At 40.9% G+C, this 20,971-nt stretch overlaps 1 protein-coding gene across 1 annotated transcript in view; it reads left to right on the forward strand.

Annotated features, from left to right (window-relative positions):
* Nucleotides 1-20,630, forward strand: part of TNNI3K (TNNI3 interacting kinase) — a 290,825-nt gene extending 270,195 nt beyond the window's left edge. Inside the window, exons 24-25 of the mRNA XM_032602669.1 lie at nt 16,845-16,924; nt 20,112-20,630. Coding sequence (XP_032458560.1) covers nt 16,845-16,924; nt 20,112-20,188 — 157 coding nt within the window. The 3' untranslated portion in view covers nt 20,189-20,630. The remainder of the gene's footprint in view (nt 1-16,844; nt 16,925-20,111) is intronic.
* The last annotated feature ends 341 nt before the right edge of the window (nt 20,631-20,971 follow it).

Below are 20,971 nucleotides of genomic sequence, written 5' to 3' on the forward strand. Positions count from 1 at the left end.
TGCTGCCTAGTCCCCCAGGCTGTGGCCAGACCTGGGGTAGAACCAACTGCTAACTCCCTGCAGGGCCTCCTATTGTATGGGAAAATGCGTTAACGAAAGGCCACATAAATTATTTTTTCCAGGAAGAATTTCATAAAAGATTTTCCATTTGTCTCAGTTCTGAGAGCTATGAGCATTCTTTAATTTAATCATTCATTTAGCAAATGTTTATCCAGGGCTTAGACTTCTAGGTTCTATGGTTACTACAGCAAATGAAACAAACAAACTAGGAGTGACAGATACTTTCTTTTAAAGTAAATTATGTAGTATATTAAAGCAGGGTTAAGGGATAGAGAGTGAGAAAGATGCATTCTGTATTTTTAAATAGGATGGTCAGGGAAAGCCTCACCCAGAAGGTAACCTTGGAGCAAAGCTGTGAAGAGAGAGAACAAGAAAACCACAGGCCCCCAGGGAAGAGCATTCCAGATTATAAGAACAGCAAGTATAAATTCCTCGAGGCAGGATCATGTCTGTGAATTCAGGGAACTGCCAGGAAGCCAAAAGGAGCAAAATGGTCATAGGGAAGAGTAATAACAAAGTAGAGACACAACGGGGGCCAGATCATGAAGGAGATGTAGATCATTGGGAGGACTTGGGATTTACTGAGATTGAGAGACATGCCAATGCAGGGATTCAGCAGAGAAGTGCTATGATTAGGCTGCTTCCTAAAAGGATCACCCTACCTGGTGTGCTTTATGGCACTGAAAGGAATAGTGGTCAATTAATTTGCTTTTTAAAAATTTTTTATTGAAGTATACATTTTTATGGATTTACAATATTATGTTAGTTTCAATTGTACAATTAAGTTATTCAGATATATATATATATATAATATATATATACTTTTTTCAGATTCTTTTCCATTATAGGTTGTTATAAGATATTGAATATAGTTCCCTATGCTATACAGTAAATCCTTTTTGTTTATTTTATATATAGTGGTATATATCTGTTAATCCCATACCCCTAATTTATCCTTCCCTCCCCCCTTTCCCCTTTGGTAACCATATGTTTGTTTTCTATGTCTGTGAGTCTGCTTCTGTTTTGTAAATGAGTTCATTAATTTCATTTTTTTAGATTCCACATAGAAGTGATACCATATGATTTTGTGTTTGTCTGGATTACTTCACTTAGTATGATAATCTCTAGGTCCATCCATGTTGCTGCAAATGGCAATATTTCGTTCTTTTTTATGGCTGTGTAATATTCCATTGTATGTATATGTGTGTGGGTATGTATGTGTGTATATATAGATATATATATATGCCACATCTTCTTAATCCATTCGTCTGTCAATGGACACAGGTTGCTCCCATGTCTTGGCTATTATGAATAGTGCTGCTATGAACATTGGGGTACATGTATCTTTTGAATTAGAGTTTTTGTCTTTCCAGATATATGCCCAGTAGTGGGATTGCTGGATCATATGGTAGCTCTATTTTTAGTTTTTAAGGAACCTCCATACTGTTCTCCACAGTGGCTGCAATTAATTTGCTCTTTTAAATCTACTTTTCATTCATACAATTGTTTAGTAAATATTTTATTTAGCAGAGGCTGTGAGCTAGGTACCAGGGGAGACAGACAAGTTTAAAATCAACGATGAAGGGCTTCCCTGGTGGCGCAGCGGTTAAGAGTCTGCCTGCCGATGCAGGGAACACGGGTTTGTGTCCCGGTCCGGGAAGATCCCACATGCTGTGGAGCGGCTGGGCCCATGAGCCATGGCCGCTGAGCCTGTGCGTCCAGAGCCTGTGCTCCGCAACGGGAGAGGCCACAACAGTGAGAGGCCCGCGTACCGCAAAAAAAAAAAAGCAACGATGAAAATGTGATAAAGAACATAGCAAAGAGGGCAGCTGACCAAGTGTTGTGCAGGAGGAAACCCGGGCCTGAAAGCTGAGTAGTGTTATTCAATGGGAAAGGAGAAGGAAAGAATGCTATAGGCAGAAGTGCTCATGAGAATGAGGGTGGTGTGTGTCAGGGATTCTTCTACCTACTTTACATGTATATCATCATATAATTCACATAAAGACCCTATGACTATGGTAGTTACTATATTATTATCCTCTGTTGTGCAGAAGGAAAGCGAGGCACAGAAAGATTAAGTTACTTGCTCAAGGGCCACAGCTAGGAACGGGAGGTGCTGGGACTGGAAACCTTACTCTGTTTGACTCAGACCTTAGGCTCCTGACCACTTGGCCAACCTGCACAGAGCACTGAGGCTGAGAGATGGAGCTGCAGAAATGACCAGGAGTTCAGTTCTACCAAATTCATTTTTAAAATATGTGTTGAGAGCATACTCTGTGCCAGGCCCCAAATGCCAGGGTGACAGAAATAAATAACAAAGCACGGTTCCTGTACCACAGGCGTATACAGTCTGCTGTGCCACACATCAAGGCTCAATAAATACCAATATAAAAATGGCCATGCAGGGCTAGCTGTGCAGACAGCCACAGAGAACTTCTTAGAGAATCCACAGTCGTGTTCCTGCCAACTCAGAAGGCAGGGGCAGTGGTGGGCCCAGCAGGCACTGTCAAACCCCAGGGCTGCCCCAGGAGTCAGAGAAGCATCACAGCACATCAACCCAGAGTAGGGTAAGAGCCCCCATACTACTGGCATGAGAGAGCTTTTCAATGAGAACAAGGCACCCTAGCAACCTAATACTATTTTGTTATTCAGGGTCTGACAGCAAAGAATACACAGAGGAAGACAGGAAAGCTTTGGTGTTGTGTGATGAGGCAAAAGGTCCCAGAGGTTTGGTATACATTCACTTAAAACAAAACAAAACAACAAAAAAACATTGCTTATAATTTTGTAACTCCTTAGGGTGTTTCAAATGGTTTGTGAAGATCAATGTTCTGCATGTTCAAAGAGTTTAGGGAGTTTTAAAATCTTCCCATTCAGACTGGCCTGTCATGAAGAACAAAGGAACATGGAATTTCTTGCAGGGATCTGACTTCATAAAACGGAGCCTAGAGATGTAAAATCAACAAAGATGGCCTTTGAACTTTCCTCAATCCAGAAGGGGAAAAGAATACATACTGCTCTGTAGGTGCCTATGTAGTTGCTGCTTTCATCTTGCATCAATAAAATTGGTTTTATGATTTTTATTTACAAACCCACCCAGTGGCCATTATTACGAAGTAGTGGTTAAAAGGTTGGGCTCAGATGGACCTGAGTTCAAATTCAAGTTCTTTCACTTCTAAACTGTGACCTTGGACAAGTTAGTTGATCTCTCCAAGCCTCAAACATCTCCTCTATAGGATGACAATAAGAATATCCGCTTCTTCACAGGGTTGCAATGAGGGGTAAGTGAGACTACAAATTGTACATGTTCAGTAAGCACTGAATAATTTTAGACTATATATTTTTTCTGTTTTGCCATTAGCTCATGTATTTTAGTCTTGATTATCCCTCTTCCAAAAGAAACTGTTACAATGAAAGAGTGGATTCCTACTTTCACTGAGGTTCTGTTGTTTGGCCTAGAGGTGGAAGGCAGCTTAGGGGAGCAACACAAATAGGGTTTATCTATTGCTCTAAAGCAGAGGTTAATAAACTATGGCCCACAAGCCAAATCCAACTTCCTGCCTGTTTTTGTAGAGTTTTAGTAGAACACACTCATACTTATTTACATATTGTCTATGTCTGCTTTTGTGCTACAACATCAGCAATTGTTGAATAGTTGCAATAGTTGTGGTCTACAAAGCCTAAAATATTTAGTGTCTGGCCCTTTACAGGAAAAGTTTTACAGAAAAAATCCAATTTTTCCAAATCACATAGCTCTGAAACCGCATACATTGGAAACTCATCTCCTTAAGGGAAAATATAAAGGGTACCTTCAAGAAGTCAGCACATTTATTTCAACTCATAAATGCCAGGTGCGAGTGTGAGTCCCCGGGGATTAAAGACTCGTAAGGCAGCATCCTTCCCCATGAAGAATCCACAGTCCATTTGGGGGTCAGGTGAATATGCAGTGAGACAAATTCTGTGCCAATGATCAGAGCAAATGGCTGGGGCCACACTGAGGCCACTGTGGTTCATTCTTCCTTTCCACATGGCCATCAACTCTGTCACAAAAAAGGTGAATTTTGAACAGAGGCTCTCTGTTTTCCTCCATTTCACTTTCCTATCTGTAGGAGAGTACTGAGAACCACCGAATGGATGAGGATTATCATAATGGAGAATCATTCTTAGAATTTTCTGGCAATGATGTGGAGGGTGGAATGGGCTGGGCAGGGAATAGGAACAGGAAGCCTTCTGCAAAGCCCACTGCTGTCATGCATGAACTGTCAGGGGAATACAGCTTATCCTTGAGTGGTGGCTAAAGAAATGGAAGGAGGTTGACCCATGAATCAGAATTAAGCAAACAAAGTTAAAAATGGATGAAGTTGCAAGGAAAGAATCATCATTCGTTCATTCAATTATTCATTGTATTCTTATTTATTGAGTGTATAGTACATGACAATCAGTTTAAGGCACTGAAGATCTAGACACAGAAACACCCAAGAACATACTAGTCCTTGCCCTAGGCAACTTGCACTCTAGTTGGGTGAGGCATGCCATCTTAGTTTGCATCCCTCCAAAAACAGACCTTCTTTTCTCAGACATGGTCTCAAGAAGCACAGGGAAAGAAAGGGAAGGAAGTAAAATAAACAAGGGGCACGTTAGTGCATAAGTCACTGCTGTGTGTAATTGAGGTTTAATCTCGTCTTATAACCAATGAGGGTATAGAACGTGCCTCAGAATTTTCCCGGTGAGCAGCAAGAAAGCTGGAGTATTGATCCAACAACTCTTATTCCTCATTGATTTAGGGTCATTTGGGTATGGGGGGGAGCATTAGCTCTCCCCCTCCTTTAAGGACAGACACAGGAAGCTATAAGCATGTATAGAAACATCTGAAGGTACTTCTCCAGTAGGCCAGGCATATAAGCAGAGTACTGTATCCACCTATACAGGTGACAAACAATGAATAAATACTCAAGAAAACTGAGATGGTGATAAGTCCTATGCAAACAATTAAAACAGGTTGATGGGGTAAAGAATGACTGGAAAGCTAGTTTAGATGGGATGGTTAAATGGCAAACACAAGGAAGACCCTGGGAAACGGCATTCAGCAGAGCTAAAAAGCAAATGCAGTTTATAAGACAGAAACAAAGAAGAGGAATAGAAGGCCTCTGTGGTGGACAGAGGGTAGAGAGCAGGGGGAGAGTGGTACAGGATGAAGCCCCAGATAGGCAGAGGCCAGACCATGAAGCAAGGGCAGGACACTGGGATGTTGTTTTCCACATGTGGGGCAGTCACTGAGGAGTTTTAGGCAGGAACATGACATGATCTGATTAATATTTTTTAAAGTTCATCCTTGTTAGTCTTCTTCTCTCTCTTCTCTTCCTGAATGTTTAATGCCAAAAGCCATTAGACGGGGCTGAGCGAGGTCAATTTCCCCATGGGGGTGGAGCAGGATGTCTGAGTCCAGGTAGGGTGCAGAAAATGTCCACGTGGATGGTGAGAGTGGTGAACGGCAGCTGCCCGGCAAAAGGTTAGAAGCCAGAGTGGAAGGGTGACAGGGTTTCCACAGGGGTTAGGGCTGCCCAGCCAACGTGCTCGAGCCCAGGTATGATGAGAAGGGCGTCCACATGGGAGAGCGACCTGGCATGAGAGATTGGAGTCCAAGCCTGGGAGGGAGCAATCGTGGGAGCGGACAGTGAAGCAGTGGTCTCACATGGAGTGTCAGAGCCCAAGCACAGTGAGAAGGATGTTGACACAGGGAAGTTGTGGCCACTGTGGTCCCATGCAGATCGAGAAGGGGATCTGCACAGGAAGGTACCAGGTGTGAAGAAATTGGAGCATGAGAGTGGTGAGTGTATAAGTGCAGGTAGGCAGTCCAGTGGCAGTGATTGGAATCCAAGCAGGGTGAAGAGGGCATCCACTTGGGGCACCCAGGTGGGGAATATCCCAGAACAGGGTGTCAGAACACAAGATGGGAAGGAGGGCATCCTTGTGGGGACGGCAGTGGGTATGGGATGTTGGAGCCCAAGTGGGGTAAAGGAGGGTGTCTGTGTGAATTGAGGGGTGGGCATGCAACAGCAGCCGAAGATTTATACATTCGGGGCACTGATCAAATAAGTAAAGATATTAAGAATAATGGGAACCAGGTTTCTCATTGTCAGAGAAGGCATTATAGGTATGGGAAGGCAGGAAACTAGGAGAGACCCCGTGATGGTTTGAATTGGAGATATAAGTGTGAATTTATTATTTGAGGGCAAGGAAGAGGTCTAAATGTGTTTACACATGTGTATATACATGTGTGTTCTCTAGCTTTGCCTGCTCAGTGAGAGGACCTGGGGGCATACCAAGCACCTGGATCTTGATTTCTAAGTACTCTTCCACTAAAAGGAAACAGGATACTTTGGAGAAATGGCAGATTTCAAGTCTGGGACAAGGAATGTATAAAATATGCCTGGAACGTCTTGTGCCAGAAAAGAAAGAGGTACTCAGAAAAAGATGGGTATATGTCAAAGGGACAGCTTGAGGGGGCTCCTGCATGTCAACTATGAGATAATGTGAGCATTAAAATAAATAACGACCATAACATTATTATCCATTGAATGAAATAGCAACTTTAAATCCATACAGATATAAATAAATGAAGATAATGAAAGTTGGTTGAGATATAGGATCTCTCCTCACAAAATACTTATTAATTACAAAGAGAAAAAGAGCAATTTTGTAGTGGAGAGTCCTGTCAGACACCACCTTGATCGAGTAATCAAAATTAACAGCACAATAATGGGATAACTCAAATGTATGAGATACAATGAAAAGAATACAGCATCACTTCTGTGGTACTTCTCACCAAAGATGCATAATTTTAATTTAATTATTAGTAAACCTCAGATAAAGCCAAAATGAAGGACATTCTGCAAAATAACTGGCTTGTCATCTTCAAAAATGTCATGAGATTCAAGTAGAAACTGAGAACTGTTCCAGATTGAAGGAGCTTAAAGAAATATAACTGTGTTTTTCTGAATTGGATCTTTTTGCTATAAAGAACATTATTGAGATAACTGACAAACTTGAATGGAGTCTGAGAGTTGACAGTGGAATGAAATGGCTATGTTGTGCTTATGTAGGAGAATGTCTTTATTTTAGGAATCCGCTAATGTATTGGGGAGATTATAGCATCAGATTGGCAATTTACTCTCCAATGGTTCAGGTGAAAAAAACATACCATAGTTGCAACTATTTTTGAGATTGCTTCAAAATGAAAACTTAAAAAAATATATATTCGCTTTGGCCACTTAATTTCCTAGGTCTTTGCACATGCCCCTACCCCAGCCCTTTCCCCAGAATTTCCCCCTTGGGAACCCTTGCTTGTCCGTCATGTCATTTCCTCTGTGTAGCAAGGGTACCCTTTAGAACATGTACCATGTTCCCTGGCATTAACGTTTACCTGTCTATGTCTACAGTTCTATTTACCCCAAAGCTTAGAGTCCATGCCCATCACACTCATATCTGTATCCCTAGTACTTAGCACAGCACCTGGCATTGTGCTTGATGAACAGCCATGTGGAGAGGGAGAGAGACAAGATTATAGGTGTAAATTTGGGAAACACTTCTAGAGCCAACAAGGTTAAGTGGGGAAAGGAGGAGATTTGGATACTGCCTAGCCTAGGTCTGAATTATACAGCTGGGTGACCCTAGATAAGACTTAGACTCCCTGAGCCTTGGTTTCCTCGCGTGTAAAATGGGTTGTTAGGTGAAGCAAAGGTAATAAGGTTTGTAAGTCATCTAGTTGAGTTCCTGGTGCTTAGCAGGTATGCAACAAATTTTAGTTTCCCTTTTCACTTAAAAATAAGAATAAAAACCATCAAAGAAGACTAGAAGTTTAGAACTCCAGCTTATATTCCTGACTTTACTATAAACTTAGTATGTGAACTTGGATACGTTATTTCACTTTACAAGGCTTCAATTTGCTTCTGAGTAAAATGGAAGGTGGAAAAATGGAGGGAAGAGGAGTGGGCTTAATGACTGTCATGCTACCAAGATCTCATAGTTCTAAAATTTAACAAGAGTTTCCTTCTGGGTAATAGTGAGTACAGACAATGAAGGATAAGAAAGATTCTGCTATATTTAAAGGATGTTCCTCAGTTTAAGCTTAGCAGGCGAAGTCCGCCTGCTGGACTGTACAATTGACTTGTTTATACCTGTTTAAAGCAAAGGTAAATTGAGAGATGGTAGCGTTGTTAGGTTACTGTTGAGCACATTAATAATTTATGAGCCATCAAGGAATTAACACACACTTTCAGTTCACACTGCATTTTTCCTTAGTCATAATTCTTTGCCTAATTGCTTTTTCCTTTAAAAATAAGGGAGCTGAGACCGTGGATATTTGCCTAATGGCTCAAACAGAGCCATGACCCATTGCCAAGTCTTTCAGTCCTTTTATAGCCTGGGGACATTTGCCATTGAAAGAAAGCTGATGGGTTTGATTTTCCTGAAAGAGATACTTTGCACTGACCTCTGGCCCCATTAGATACTTTGGTCATTGCCCATTCACTGTAATGGGTGCAATAAATTTGTTTTAATTTAGGACATTATCAAGTAGGGAATATTGACAAAGACAAAACAATGTTTTGAAAAGAGCCAGGATGAAATCATGAATAAATAAATATTTTGAATTTAGCTGATAAATTAACAAAGGTTTATTCGTAAGAGTCTGACTAAACTATTTCAAAGTTAGGCCAAAGGTGATTCCATTTCTAATAGAAATGTCATCTTTCTCTTTAGGCCAGAGGAAATGTGTGCATCATAGAAAGACATTGCAAAGTGTAGAAAGGCATTTATCCTTTCTGACAGATCTGTTTTAAATAGATCTGTTTTCAGCTAAATGCCAAAAACAGCCCTATGAGTCTAGTAGCCTTTTCTACAGCAGGGCATTTATTTTCTTTGTGTAAATACCTTCATTAGGGATCTCAGCAGGCTGTTTCTCCACCTTTTCTTTGTATTAGTCCTTTAGAGTAGTGTCAAAGCACTGAAATTCTGGTTAAGTATTACCTGTCTGTGTTTCCTTTTGAGTGAAAGAAATGACTCCTAACTTGGATATATTCCTCTTGAGGAAGGGGATAAGGGTGCATATGGCACTGATCCTTACGCTAATATTCTTACACAGGTAACATCATTCGGACAGACAGCAGAAAGATCCAATAAACCACAAAGCATATTTGCAAAGCTGTGAGGCCTTGGATGGTGTTGTTTTATGCAAAGTCCAAATGGCTAAATTTTTCAGGTTACAGGTAGCCCGAGAGCATTTTTAGCTGCATAAAAACTAATTGGAACAACTTGAATGGAAGAAAATTTTGCCTGAAGTCTTTAACCACTCTGGTAACCTAATCGTTTTCTGTTCAACTTAGGGCAGTTATAGGAAAATGAATCTATGCATGCAGCTTAGGAAACCTTACACAAGCTCAGAGAGTTCGGGAGAATCATAAAAATCTCATTTAGAAAGTTTGGTGTGTGTGTCTCATGTTTTGACATCACTGCTCAGGGACAGGAAAGCCATAGTTAGATAGGGGAAAGTATAATTTTTTAAAAGGTCTAACAAAGCAAGACTCAAGAAAGCTGATTCTGGTTTCTCTATGATGATGAGGAATATTTCTCCATGAGGAATTTATTGATCATCTTTATATGCAAAGGATCCAAAACTTTGTAACTCATGACTAATTCGGTGAGCTCTCCACATGGTAACACACCAACAGTTTGACATGTGCTGCTGTTAACTGAAGTGTATTTTAGAAGAAAAAGCGTGGACTGGAAGTCTGAAGACCTTTTGATCAAGTTCTGGTTCTGCCTCTTGCTAGCTCTGTAAGTTTATACAGGTTATTCAAAATTCTTGAGCCTGACTTTCCACCTGCATGGAATTAATACTTTCTCAGACACCTCATGGAGGTTTAGTAAAAATTCTTTAAGTTAGTCAATAGAAAAGTATGTGCAAGCTATAAAGCCCTCTGCAAATATAAGAAATTATTTTTATATCACTATGATAGGATAATGCTCTAGGTCATTTTATTTTTATTTGGTTGTTTTAATTTCACCCTTGCATGTAGACTACATGCATTTGCTGTAATTCACCAAATCAAAATCCCCAGCTCTGCAAAAGCCACACTTGGAAGAACACGATAAAAACAGTTTCGTTTGGACTGTATGCCCATCTGAAGTCTTCTTTGGAATGTAATTCAGTCAGAAGAAATTATGGCACTAGTAAATATTCTGAGAATTCATGAAATTCCACAGCCCAAACCATGATTCACTGCTTCAGTACCAAAAGCATTTGGAAGCCACAACACTGACTGCTTCTGAGGCTCTAAATGGGGCCACTTGCACTCACTGTGGCATGGCCTGCTCCCACCACTCAGGAGAGATGGCACTCAAATTCCCTGGAGTCTCTTCAAACAGTATTTTTCTTCCTTCCTCGTGGACCTTCCTTAACAATGTACCTTTCCTTCCTCGTGGACCTTCCTTAACAATATACCTTTCTGGATTAAGAGATGACATAGTGTTTTAGGGTTTTTCTCCACCCCTCAGGCATTCAACATGAGTATTCTACAAATTTATCTTATATAAAAACGTTGTGAATCAGCGCTGAATTTTCCAGTACCAGCCTTAAACAACCTGTCATTCAAATCCTTAAGGATGGGTTTATGTGAAAATGATTTCTCCACACTTGCCTTTGCTTCATCTTAGATGGCAGTGTGGTTCTTCCTTTGAAAAAATCACTGAAGGAGATGGTTCCTTCAGGCAACTAGCATGGTTCAGTTACTATATCAAATGAAACGTATATAGACAAAAAGCTACAGGGCTTCCCTGGTGGCGCAGTGGTTGAGAGTCCGCCTGCCAATGCAGGGGACACGGGTTTGTGCCCCGGGTCTGGGAAGATCCCACATGCCGCAGAGCGGCTGGGCCCGTGAGCCATGGCCGCTGAGCCTGCGCGTTCGGAGCCTGTGCTCCGCAACGGGAGAGACCACAGCAGTGGGAGGCCCGCGTACCGCGAAAAAAAAAAAAAAAAAAAAGCTACAAACACCAGCTTGAGTAGCAGCAGTAATGTGTAGCCACATGCTGTGGCATGTGTGTGGGACTCAGGCATTCAGCCCTGGCCAAATGTCAGACAGTGCAGATAAGGCAGATAAAAATCTTCTGCCTAAGTGGGAACTGTGTAATCTCACTCTGTCCTTCCAACACATCGGAACTAGTTTCACAAAGTCTACGTGGTTCCCAAAATCCTTCTAAAGCATCATAGAATGTAAGAAATAGAGGTCATGTGACCTCCAGGTGGATACTTGGATTCCTCTGTAGCCCCCTGCGATACCAGATGCTCCAGCCATTGCTTGAATACGTCCAGGGATGGGACGGTACCTCCTTCTAGAACATCTCAATCTATTTTTGGACAATTCGAATTTTAGGAAATGTGGTATTTTGTTTTAACTATTCCCAATGTCTAAGGCTCTACTTAACCTGTGGGGAATGTCACCTATCTGAGGTCTGTATTGGTTCTGAATATTCAACCAGTGGCAATCCCATCTACCCACTTGTCATCTGGCACAGATCTCCCCTTGTTACTTACAAAGCAATCAGGAGAAACTCTGCCCATTATCTGACTCTAGCTCTATGTTCTAACCTATGGATTTCCCCTTTAAATTTATCCTTACCAAAAAGAAATAAAGCAAATCTAGCTTGATTTTTTTCTTACTAAAGCCATGCTAGCTTCTAGTAATCAGAACTTTTTTTAAATGTACAGAAAAACTCTGTTTTAATATTCTTTTTGGGAGTTTTGCCCATATGTTCATTAACCCACCAGTTTAGCTTGTAAACTAACTCCTGCCTTGAAGAATTGAAGCTATATTTGGGTATATTCTATCTGCTACTACTTTTCCCATTCTTCACAGTTCCTCTGTATCTTACATATATATTGATTTACTTCTCATTGGATAATATTTTTGCTCAACGTGCTTGTCATGAGTGTCACTATCTCTGCATTCATTTCAGCCAACATAGCCTCATATTTTAGTTTTGAATGTCCTTGTTGTCTCTGCTCAGGGTACCTGAGTGACTGCAAACAGGCTATTTTGTGCTGACAAGCCATAGTCTGAATGGTGTGCAGACACAAAAATACAAATTGCATGTTTTGGATTTGGGTTTGAACTGGCCTCATTAGCAGCCAATCTACTATGTAGTCTATACCCATAAAGCATGGATTGAGAGGCAAAAAATAATTTCTGAATTTTGGTTCTGCTCTTCATGCTGGATAAATTATTCATTCCCTAGTACACCTTTATAAGAGAAAATAGCTGATGATTATGCTTACCTTTACAGATACATCACAGAGCTAACATGAACTATTTAGCCTAAAATAACTGAAACATTTTTAACACTAAAATCAGATATATCAATATAATGTTGTAGTATGCAAAAACTAACCTAAGGACTATCTTGTTCTCTTTAAAAGAGAAAGTTTCATTCCATTCTCATAAAAGGTATACATAAAATTACATTATAATATTATATATCATTCATATATATGCCTATATATGATATATATTGTCCTTTTAGCATAAAGAAAGCTACCTAGGTGACCAGGAGTATGAAACACTGAAAAATTGAGTGTTTTCCTTACCTGCCATTAGTTCACATTTACTTTCACTGAATTCATGGGGCAGCTGCATCCTGGAAATGCCTATTTTCACTGACCACAACTTCAGCAAACGGAGGTCCCGGTGTGTCTCTTAAACTCTGGGCTTCTGTGAAACTCCTGGTGAGGTCTGGATACCCGTGGGTTGAGGTAAACTAGTTCCACTGATCAGGGTCTGGTTTCTTCTGCTTTGTTTGACTTGGGTGTGCTTAGCTTCCATCTGTCTGTCATCCTAGAATAGCAGCCAGAGACAGCCTGTGTGTTATCTCTTGGGCAGGAAGGTTAAGTCCCCTGGCATGAATTGCATTCAGCAACTAAATAAATAAGATACCTTGGAGATGGGCTTTTATTCATAGGAAACCAGATAGCCTTTTTGATCATAAAATATTTATTCCCTATTATCTTCTTGTTGCCAGGACTACTGCTTATGGCACGTTTCTTAAGAGGAGCTAGAGTGATAAAGAGGTTATAGGAATTAGTAGGGTAATTTTTATTTTCAAGAATATCTTGAATGATATTATATTGCCCAGAACTGAGTGGGATTTGCCATTTAATATTGATTGAGATCACACCATGTCCCACTTTAAGTCGATACTTCTTCTTTTTAATCACTGTTTTCCTCTAAGAAACAACATCTTCACTTTATAGCTTAAGAAAGTGACCGAACGTAGTCACTTTTAAGGCAGCTAAATGAATTAATCAATGTGAATTCATGTAAGTGTTTAGAAAAATCTAACTACTCAAAATGAACATTTTGTGATAACTTAACTTTATTTAACACAATTTTATTATTTTAACTATTTACAAAGTACCAGCTAAGTCCTATTGGACACCCAAAGGTGTTAGGGTCTCTGACCTGCAGGAGCATTCTGTTTAGTAGGGTATTAGTATACAAATACAGATCATTCTACACCAAGGCAGACTCTGATATGCACTGTGCTAGGAGTACAAAGTACTAGAAGGATATGGAATTCTGACTGGGAGTATCCAAGAGGACTTTGAGGAAATGCTGTCTTTGAGTTGGAACTTAACAAATAACAAAAGTAGGTAACATTTATTGAGTGCTTACTAAATGTCAGCACTGTTCAAAGTACTTTAAACTTATTAATTCCTTTAATTCTCTTGATTAACACTATAAGCTAAGTCTGTTATAATTCCCATTTTACAGTTGTACAAACTGAGGCACAGAACAGTTAAATAATTTGCCAAAGGTCATAGAGCTAGTAAGTGATGGAGTGAAGTTTCAAATTCAAGGAGCCTTGCACCAGAATGCTTACTGTCATTCTTAACCATAACACCATACTACTTCCTGTCAAGGAACAATAAGATGTCACCAAGCAGCTTCACAGCAGCAGCTCAGCCACAACCATGGAGAAGGGAAAATTCAGGAATGTTTGGAAAGGCCAAAGTTTATTAGTGTGGCTTGAATGTGGAGAAACAAAAGATGGATTTAGGAATTGTAGACTATAAGATATACAGAGAATGCAAGGAGGTTTGGATTGCAGAAGGTTGGATTTGCAGGTCTGGCCTGAGGAACAGCAGTGAGGAGCAGGGAAGTGCCTGGTCAGATTTTTGTCAGAGGAAGAACTTGTGGAGAGGAGGATTGAGTGACTGAAGAGAAGGACATCCTTTAGGGATCTATTAATTAAATCTTTAAAAAGACAAGTTTTGAGCTTCTCCTATGTGCCAAGCACTGTTCTGAGTGCTGAGCATATAGCAAGGAATAAGGGAGACAAGATACACAAGCCTTCCAATTTCATTGTTTGAAAGAATATGGAAATAAATGGATGAATAAGCAAGATAATTTTATATAGTCCTGAAAGAAAGAAATAGGTCAATGTGATATAACAGAAAGCGACCATTGACAGGGGAATGGCCACTTTGGAATGGTGGTCAGGGAAGGCCTCTCTGAGCAGGTGACATTCCAACTGAGACCTGAATGACAGAGGAACCAGTCATGGGGAAGGAAGGGGAAGGGTTCAGCAAAACAGGATTTGGGTTTATGAAGAAAAGCAGAATTAACAAATGCAAAAGCTCTGGATTGGGAAAGAGATTGGAAGGTTCAAAGGACAGAAAGAACACCAAAAGAAGTGCTTAGCAGAGATGGGGAGGGATACAAGGCGAGGTTGGAGACTTAAGCAGGGCCAGCGCCTTGTAGATTAGGGTAAAGTATTTGTGTTTTATTTTAAATGAACTGGGAAGCAATTGGAAGGTTTTAAGTATGTTTTAAGTAGGTGAATGGCTTACTCTGTTTTAAATTTTGAAAAGATCACTCTGGGTAAAATATGGAGAATGGATTATAAGGGGACAGAAGTGAAAGCAGGAAAATCAATTAGGAGGCAAATTGCAGAGGTCCAGAAAAGAAAGAGATTATATGGCCTAGACCTTGAAGGAGGAGAGGTGGATGGATTAGGGTTACATTTTGGAGGCAAAGTTAAAAAGATTTGGATTAGGTGCAAGATATGGGAAAAAGAAAGGTACCGATGATGACTCCAAGAATTTTGAACCCACTGAATGGTGTGGTGCCTGTAATGAGCTAGAGAGAACTCTAGAGAGTTCTCTAGAGAACAGGGAGAGTTACGAGTTCTGTTATGGACATGTGGGGCTGTTCGGGGGGTAACTAGGTCGCCTCTTTGAGGATGCGAAAATATGGATGAGAGAGGTGGATACCACAGGAATTACAGTTATACCATTAACTGACAAATGTGACTAGATATCAGGGCGAGGGCTTTGATAACTTCAGGTTTGAGTCTGAAAAGGTAGAAAGGAAGAGATCCCATTAACCAACATGATAGAGTAGGAGAGGTTTGGCAAAGAGAAGGCTTAATGAAAGCCAGGAACCATAAGGAAATTCCCATTTGAATAGTGGACAAAGGTACAGGCTTTAGAATCTGAAAGACTTGGGTTTGCATCCTAGGTGAGCCGTTTACCAAACCCGTGTAACAAGTTACCTGGTTGCCTCAGCCTCCGTTTCTAATCTAGAAAATGAGAGAAATGATTTGGTAATGATAAGATAGTGATAAAGAGTAAATGATGGGCTTCCCTGGTGGCGCAGTGGTTGAGAATCCGCCTGCCAATGCAGGGGACATGGGTTCGTGCCCCAGTCTGGGAAGATCTCACATGCCGCAGAGCAGCTGGGCCTGTGAGCCATGGCTGCTGAGACTGTGCACCCGGAGCCTGTGCTCCGCAACACGAGAGGCCACAGCAGTGAGAGGCCCGCGTACCGCAAAAAAAAAAGAGTAAATGAAATTATATATGTAAATGCTTAATACATAGGAATCATGCAATAAATACTATTATCACTGTCTCTTATAAGTACTATTATAATAACAATATAAAAATAGCAATAACTGTTGGGATGTGTTTTATTTCTGTTGATTATTACTAAGATAATAATGTTCTATTAGTTCCTTTTAAGCAAGGCTTGCAAGGATATTAATCCAGATTTGATATTCAACTCTTTATTTTGCTATATTTAATCATCAAAACAAATTACAGGGGCTTCCCTAGTGGCGCAGTGGTTGAGAATCTGCCTGCTAATGCAGGGGACACGGGTTCAAGCCCTGGTCTGGGAGGATCCCACATGCCGCAGAGCAACTGGGCCCGTGAGCCACGGCTACTGAGCCTGCACGTCTGGAGCCCGTGCTCTGCAACAAGAGAGGCCATGATAGTGAGAGGCCCACGCACCGCGATGAAGAGTGGCCCCTGCTTGCCACAACTGGAGAAAGCCCTCGCACAGAAACGAAGACCCAACACAGCAAAAATAAATTAATTAATTAATAAACTCCTACCCCCAACATCTTAAAAACAAACAAAAACAAATTACATATTATTTATGTACTTTTCCCAATTTACAGATCAACACACTAAGGCTCAGAAAGCGTACCGTGTGTAAGGTTACACAGCAAGGAATTGGAGCCTGCCTGGAAGAGCCAGGACTCACACCTAGATCTGACATGCTCCAAATAATCCTGAACTCTTTCCCAACAAACCACCAGTAAAATAAAAATACCATTGTACCACTTTGCCAGTTCTCTGGGATCTATCTGAGTGAATAAATTCTGTTTTATAAAAATGTTACTAGCAGATCACCACCATGGTTTTCACAGTGTCTCATGGAATTTTCCAGTGCTGGACAATGTGCCTCTCAAGGCCTGTCTTTGGAGGACATGAAGAAAAGTCTTCAGTTCTCACCCATTGACAAATATGGTAAGTATACAGATTCGTCAGATTGACTAAGGAAACTACCCCTAGGAAGGTGATGTCTGTTTGATAATGAGGGAGAAAGTATTCTATTTTGTAATAAGTAGAGATGAAGGGTACTTTAAAAATATTATATCATAAAAGTGCAAACTTTGCTCTTGTAAGTCTTGTATAAGTCTACAGTTACCTTTGCACTTAATAATGTGTGCATAAGTATGTAAGTGTATGTGGAAGTATATGGGAGTGTGTGTGTCCGTGGGAAAAAGTACAGCTCTTTTTTGAAAATAATCTCCTGCATCTCGTGACATTCCAAACACCTTGTTTCCACCTTATTGAGTCTACTACCTCTACACCTTGTTTCCACCTTATTGAGTCTACTACCTTGAAGTCCCATATTGTGCAGGTATAGGGAGGAGGAGAAAACTCCTCCCTACAGGAGGAGATTAATTTCCACAATTACATCATATCCTTGCTAAACAGGAGTGTTTTCTCTTTAGCAAGTGCCGGAGGGTAAAATGTGAACCCAGCTATTCGCTCAAAAAGCTGGAGAGGAGGTGAGGGTATCACTGATGGGATCTGTTTTGCACAGGACTATTTTAGAAAGAATTAATAAAGCTCTTTGAAATAGTTAACATAGCTCTGTGCTCGCCCCTGGAAGCCAGAGGATAGGCAGTCCCCCTTATCAGCTGCCATATAAATGTGCCAGGCCTGTGATGTCCTTTCTCCCACCTCTAAGCCTGAGAAGCTCTATATTTAATTGGAATTTTAGTACAATGGGCTCATTTATTCATGGGAACTTCCTTTGACAATATGGAGGACTGAAAAAATGTATGTCAGTTAAAGAGAACAGATTTATTACAAGGACTGGGTCTGTGGGAGAATAAATTTGGTGGTGTGTGCCTGGTTCTGTGATATAGATGGCAATAGACCCTGCAGCTTTAGAATCCTCACCAATGCACCTCGGCTGCAGAGTATCATACCTAAGGCAATAGGAAGCCTCTAAGAAACGAAGAAGAAAATTGTTCTGGATTCGACAAACTACTTGGGAACACTAAAGGAAGGAAACTTTGTGCTTCCGACTCCCAGTACGTGTCTAGAATGCAGTCGAGTGCTTTTTATCATCAGCTTTACAACATAATTGGCCAATCCAGTAACGGGGGAAAATGTGCTCTAAGTGTCACATCATCACATTTTTTATAGATATAATATCGTTTTTTCAAACCTTTACAGATGTGACTGCACAACCACAAAATAGAGGGCACCCTTTGAAATGTGTGCTTTGACCAGAAGTCTTTTCTTTCATGGTGGAGTTTCAAGATGAAGCATTTCTTAACGATCTGTTTCTTAAAGAGATAAGACGTTGAGCAGAATTCCTCAAAATGAAGTTAGACAAAAGTGATGCAATGATTTTAAAAAGTAGGGTTTTCCTATGCATATATGTACCCGGGGTAGAAGAAAACATTAGCATGTTTTAATGGAGTGACAGTCCCAATAGACAAAAAAGATATATTCAATATCTCCCACTAGGAACATCACACCGTATAAGAAAGAACTCTTTAATTGCCCTCCATTTCTACTTCATAAACTAGTTGTGGTATAACAGCAACTTTATGAACTGTTTCTTCCCCACCCACAGAACAGGGCTAGAGAATGAGGATAAAATTAAGTACCTAGCTGTACTTGAAACCTTTCACCCTGAAGTAACAAAACATGTAGACATGGTTCAGTCTTTCCTTAAAGCCTGTGTTCAAATTTCATTTGGTCCCTCTTAAGCTGAGTGACTGCACAGAGTCTGTCCTTCAACTCTGGTGATGATGGTATCAATAATAAATGTCAGCATCCATGCCCTGCTGATTTTGCTACCCGTCTCCAAAGGTGAACCTGCCCACACTAGAAGGATGGATGCTCACAATCAGATTTCCACTGGAGTCCTATGGAGAGAGAGGCATGAAGCATCATAGGCCAGACAAATCACATGTGGTACATTAAAAGGTTGATTATAGTAATGAAAGGATTACGTGCTTATTAAAGCATCTGTTTATGCCTGGGATGAAGTTGCAGTTTCAGTCTGGATGAAAGGAAATATTTATGCTCTAAGGTGTAGATTTTTAGTCTGCCCAGAATTAGGATTCAATAATGTGTATCCTGCTTCCCCTAACCTAATTTCAGCTGGCCAGGGCCAGCCCCACTAGCAGAAGAGGACTGGTCACAGCAGCATTGGCAGCAGTGGTGCTGCCTCTCGGGAGAGTATATGTGCTGCCTAAGAGATTTTGACAGAGACCTTTCTTATGAAAATAAATATGCCCATCGAACTGCATATTGCCAGAAGTCTTAATGAAAATGTGGATAGCTGAGTTGGTTCTGAAAACTCGGCTATCAAAGGGAAGCAAAAGCAGCATTAGCTATTGACAAATGTGCCCATTTTCACAGAAACAATGAATGGTTTCCCTACTTGGAATGGAAAGGTAACTGCTTCCCTGCTCATGTCCTACGTTCTCTAGGACTGTGGCCAGATTCTGAGGCACTAGCTCAATTCTCTGGACACACCCAGGGCTATTGTTTCAATGAGCATCAAATGCCACTAGTACTCAGACCTAAGCATTAAAAATTGGACTTTCAGATAGGAAAAAAAAGAAAACAACCAGAGCCAACCTGTTATAGAGAATACTCTTTCCTTTTCTCTACTGCCATCTCCACCTCCATTTTCAGCCATCAACGGCTTTGCACTCACTATGTGTCAGACACTGTGCTGTCTTATGTGCATTACCAGCCCTATGACTTCTCCCCTCTACAAATGAAGACACAGGCTCAGAAAGGTTAACAAAAGTCACAGAACTGGTAAGTAGTGCAGGCAGGGCTTAAACCCAGATTCGCCTGACACGAAGCCCATACTTTTAGCCATCATGATAAACCACCTCCCTGAACTGTACCCTTCTTTACTCCGAATTCAAAATGTCACCTGGCCAAACACCCATCACTGATGTTCCTCTGGTCTCAGCTCTCTGTTTTCATTGTAAATTCTGCTTTTGTTTTACAATTGCTTGTCAGTAACTCTTGTCCAAACTCTCTGTTCACATGAGCCAGGAGAGGCTGCGTGGCAGCTGTGCGTTGCACTGGCTGAGGCTGGTTAAGAGAAATGGGGAGATGGGCTGAAGGGCCGATAAGTAACAGCTGAACTTCTTTCCCGATGCAGGCTATGTGTCTGATCCCATGAGCCCGATGCATTTTCATTCTTGCCGGAATTGTGGCAGCTTTGAGGACAGCAGCTGACAGCATTCCGCATTTACCTAAGGAGAGTTTTCCCCCAAACTGACAGCAACAATTCTAACAATGGCAGCCTTGCTTCCATTTATATTTTACCCTCTAAGGTCTCCTTAAATTGGCTTATTCACACTGGTCCTATTTAATTCCCCACCACAAGTTGGGCTCTGGATTTGTGGCTGAGGAATGAAATGCAAAAGAGCCAAAACAGAATGTATTTGAAGAATTTTTAATTTTGTAAAGGAAAAATTAATTTTATGTTGTTGGTTGGAGATGGGGCCTTAGTCGTTGGTGGGGACTTAACAATTGTTATGTTTTCATAGACTGAATTAAGTAGACGTGTTTGAGAGTCGTGTGTTTGATTTCTTAGAATATTTTTCATTTTCTTATCTCATTATGTTACTTAAAGTGTCCAGCCCTGTGATTAAAGAGTCTTTGGTGACGTACAAAATTGACTCAAAGTGTATTTCATTCCAACAAGACTTCTACTGTGTACACCTTTCTTTCAGATATATTGGTAAAAATACGTATTGATCTTCAGATCAAGAAGCTTGCAGAAATACAACACTTATTATTTGGCCTCCTCTCTACATGGTACCTCTGTGCTCTGCTTGGGTGACCTGTTGCTGTCAGCACCGAGGTGTCACAAATGCCATTGGTACCATCATGAAACCGACCCACGCATGCAAAGCTGCCATTCATACCAGGGTCTGGCACAGTGAACTGGGAGGATGGTTGAGGTACCTGCTACCTTCAGAAAAAGAGAAGTCTTCCCTCCACACTCCCAACAAG

The sequence above is a fragment of the Phocoena sinus genome, chromosome 1 (assembly GCF_008692025.1).
Source record: "Phocoena sinus isolate mPhoSin1 chromosome 1, mPhoSin1.pri, whole genome shotgun sequence".
NCBI classification, from domain to species: domain Eukaryota; kingdom Metazoa; phylum Chordata; class Mammalia; order Artiodactyla; family Phocoenidae; genus Phocoena; species Phocoena sinus.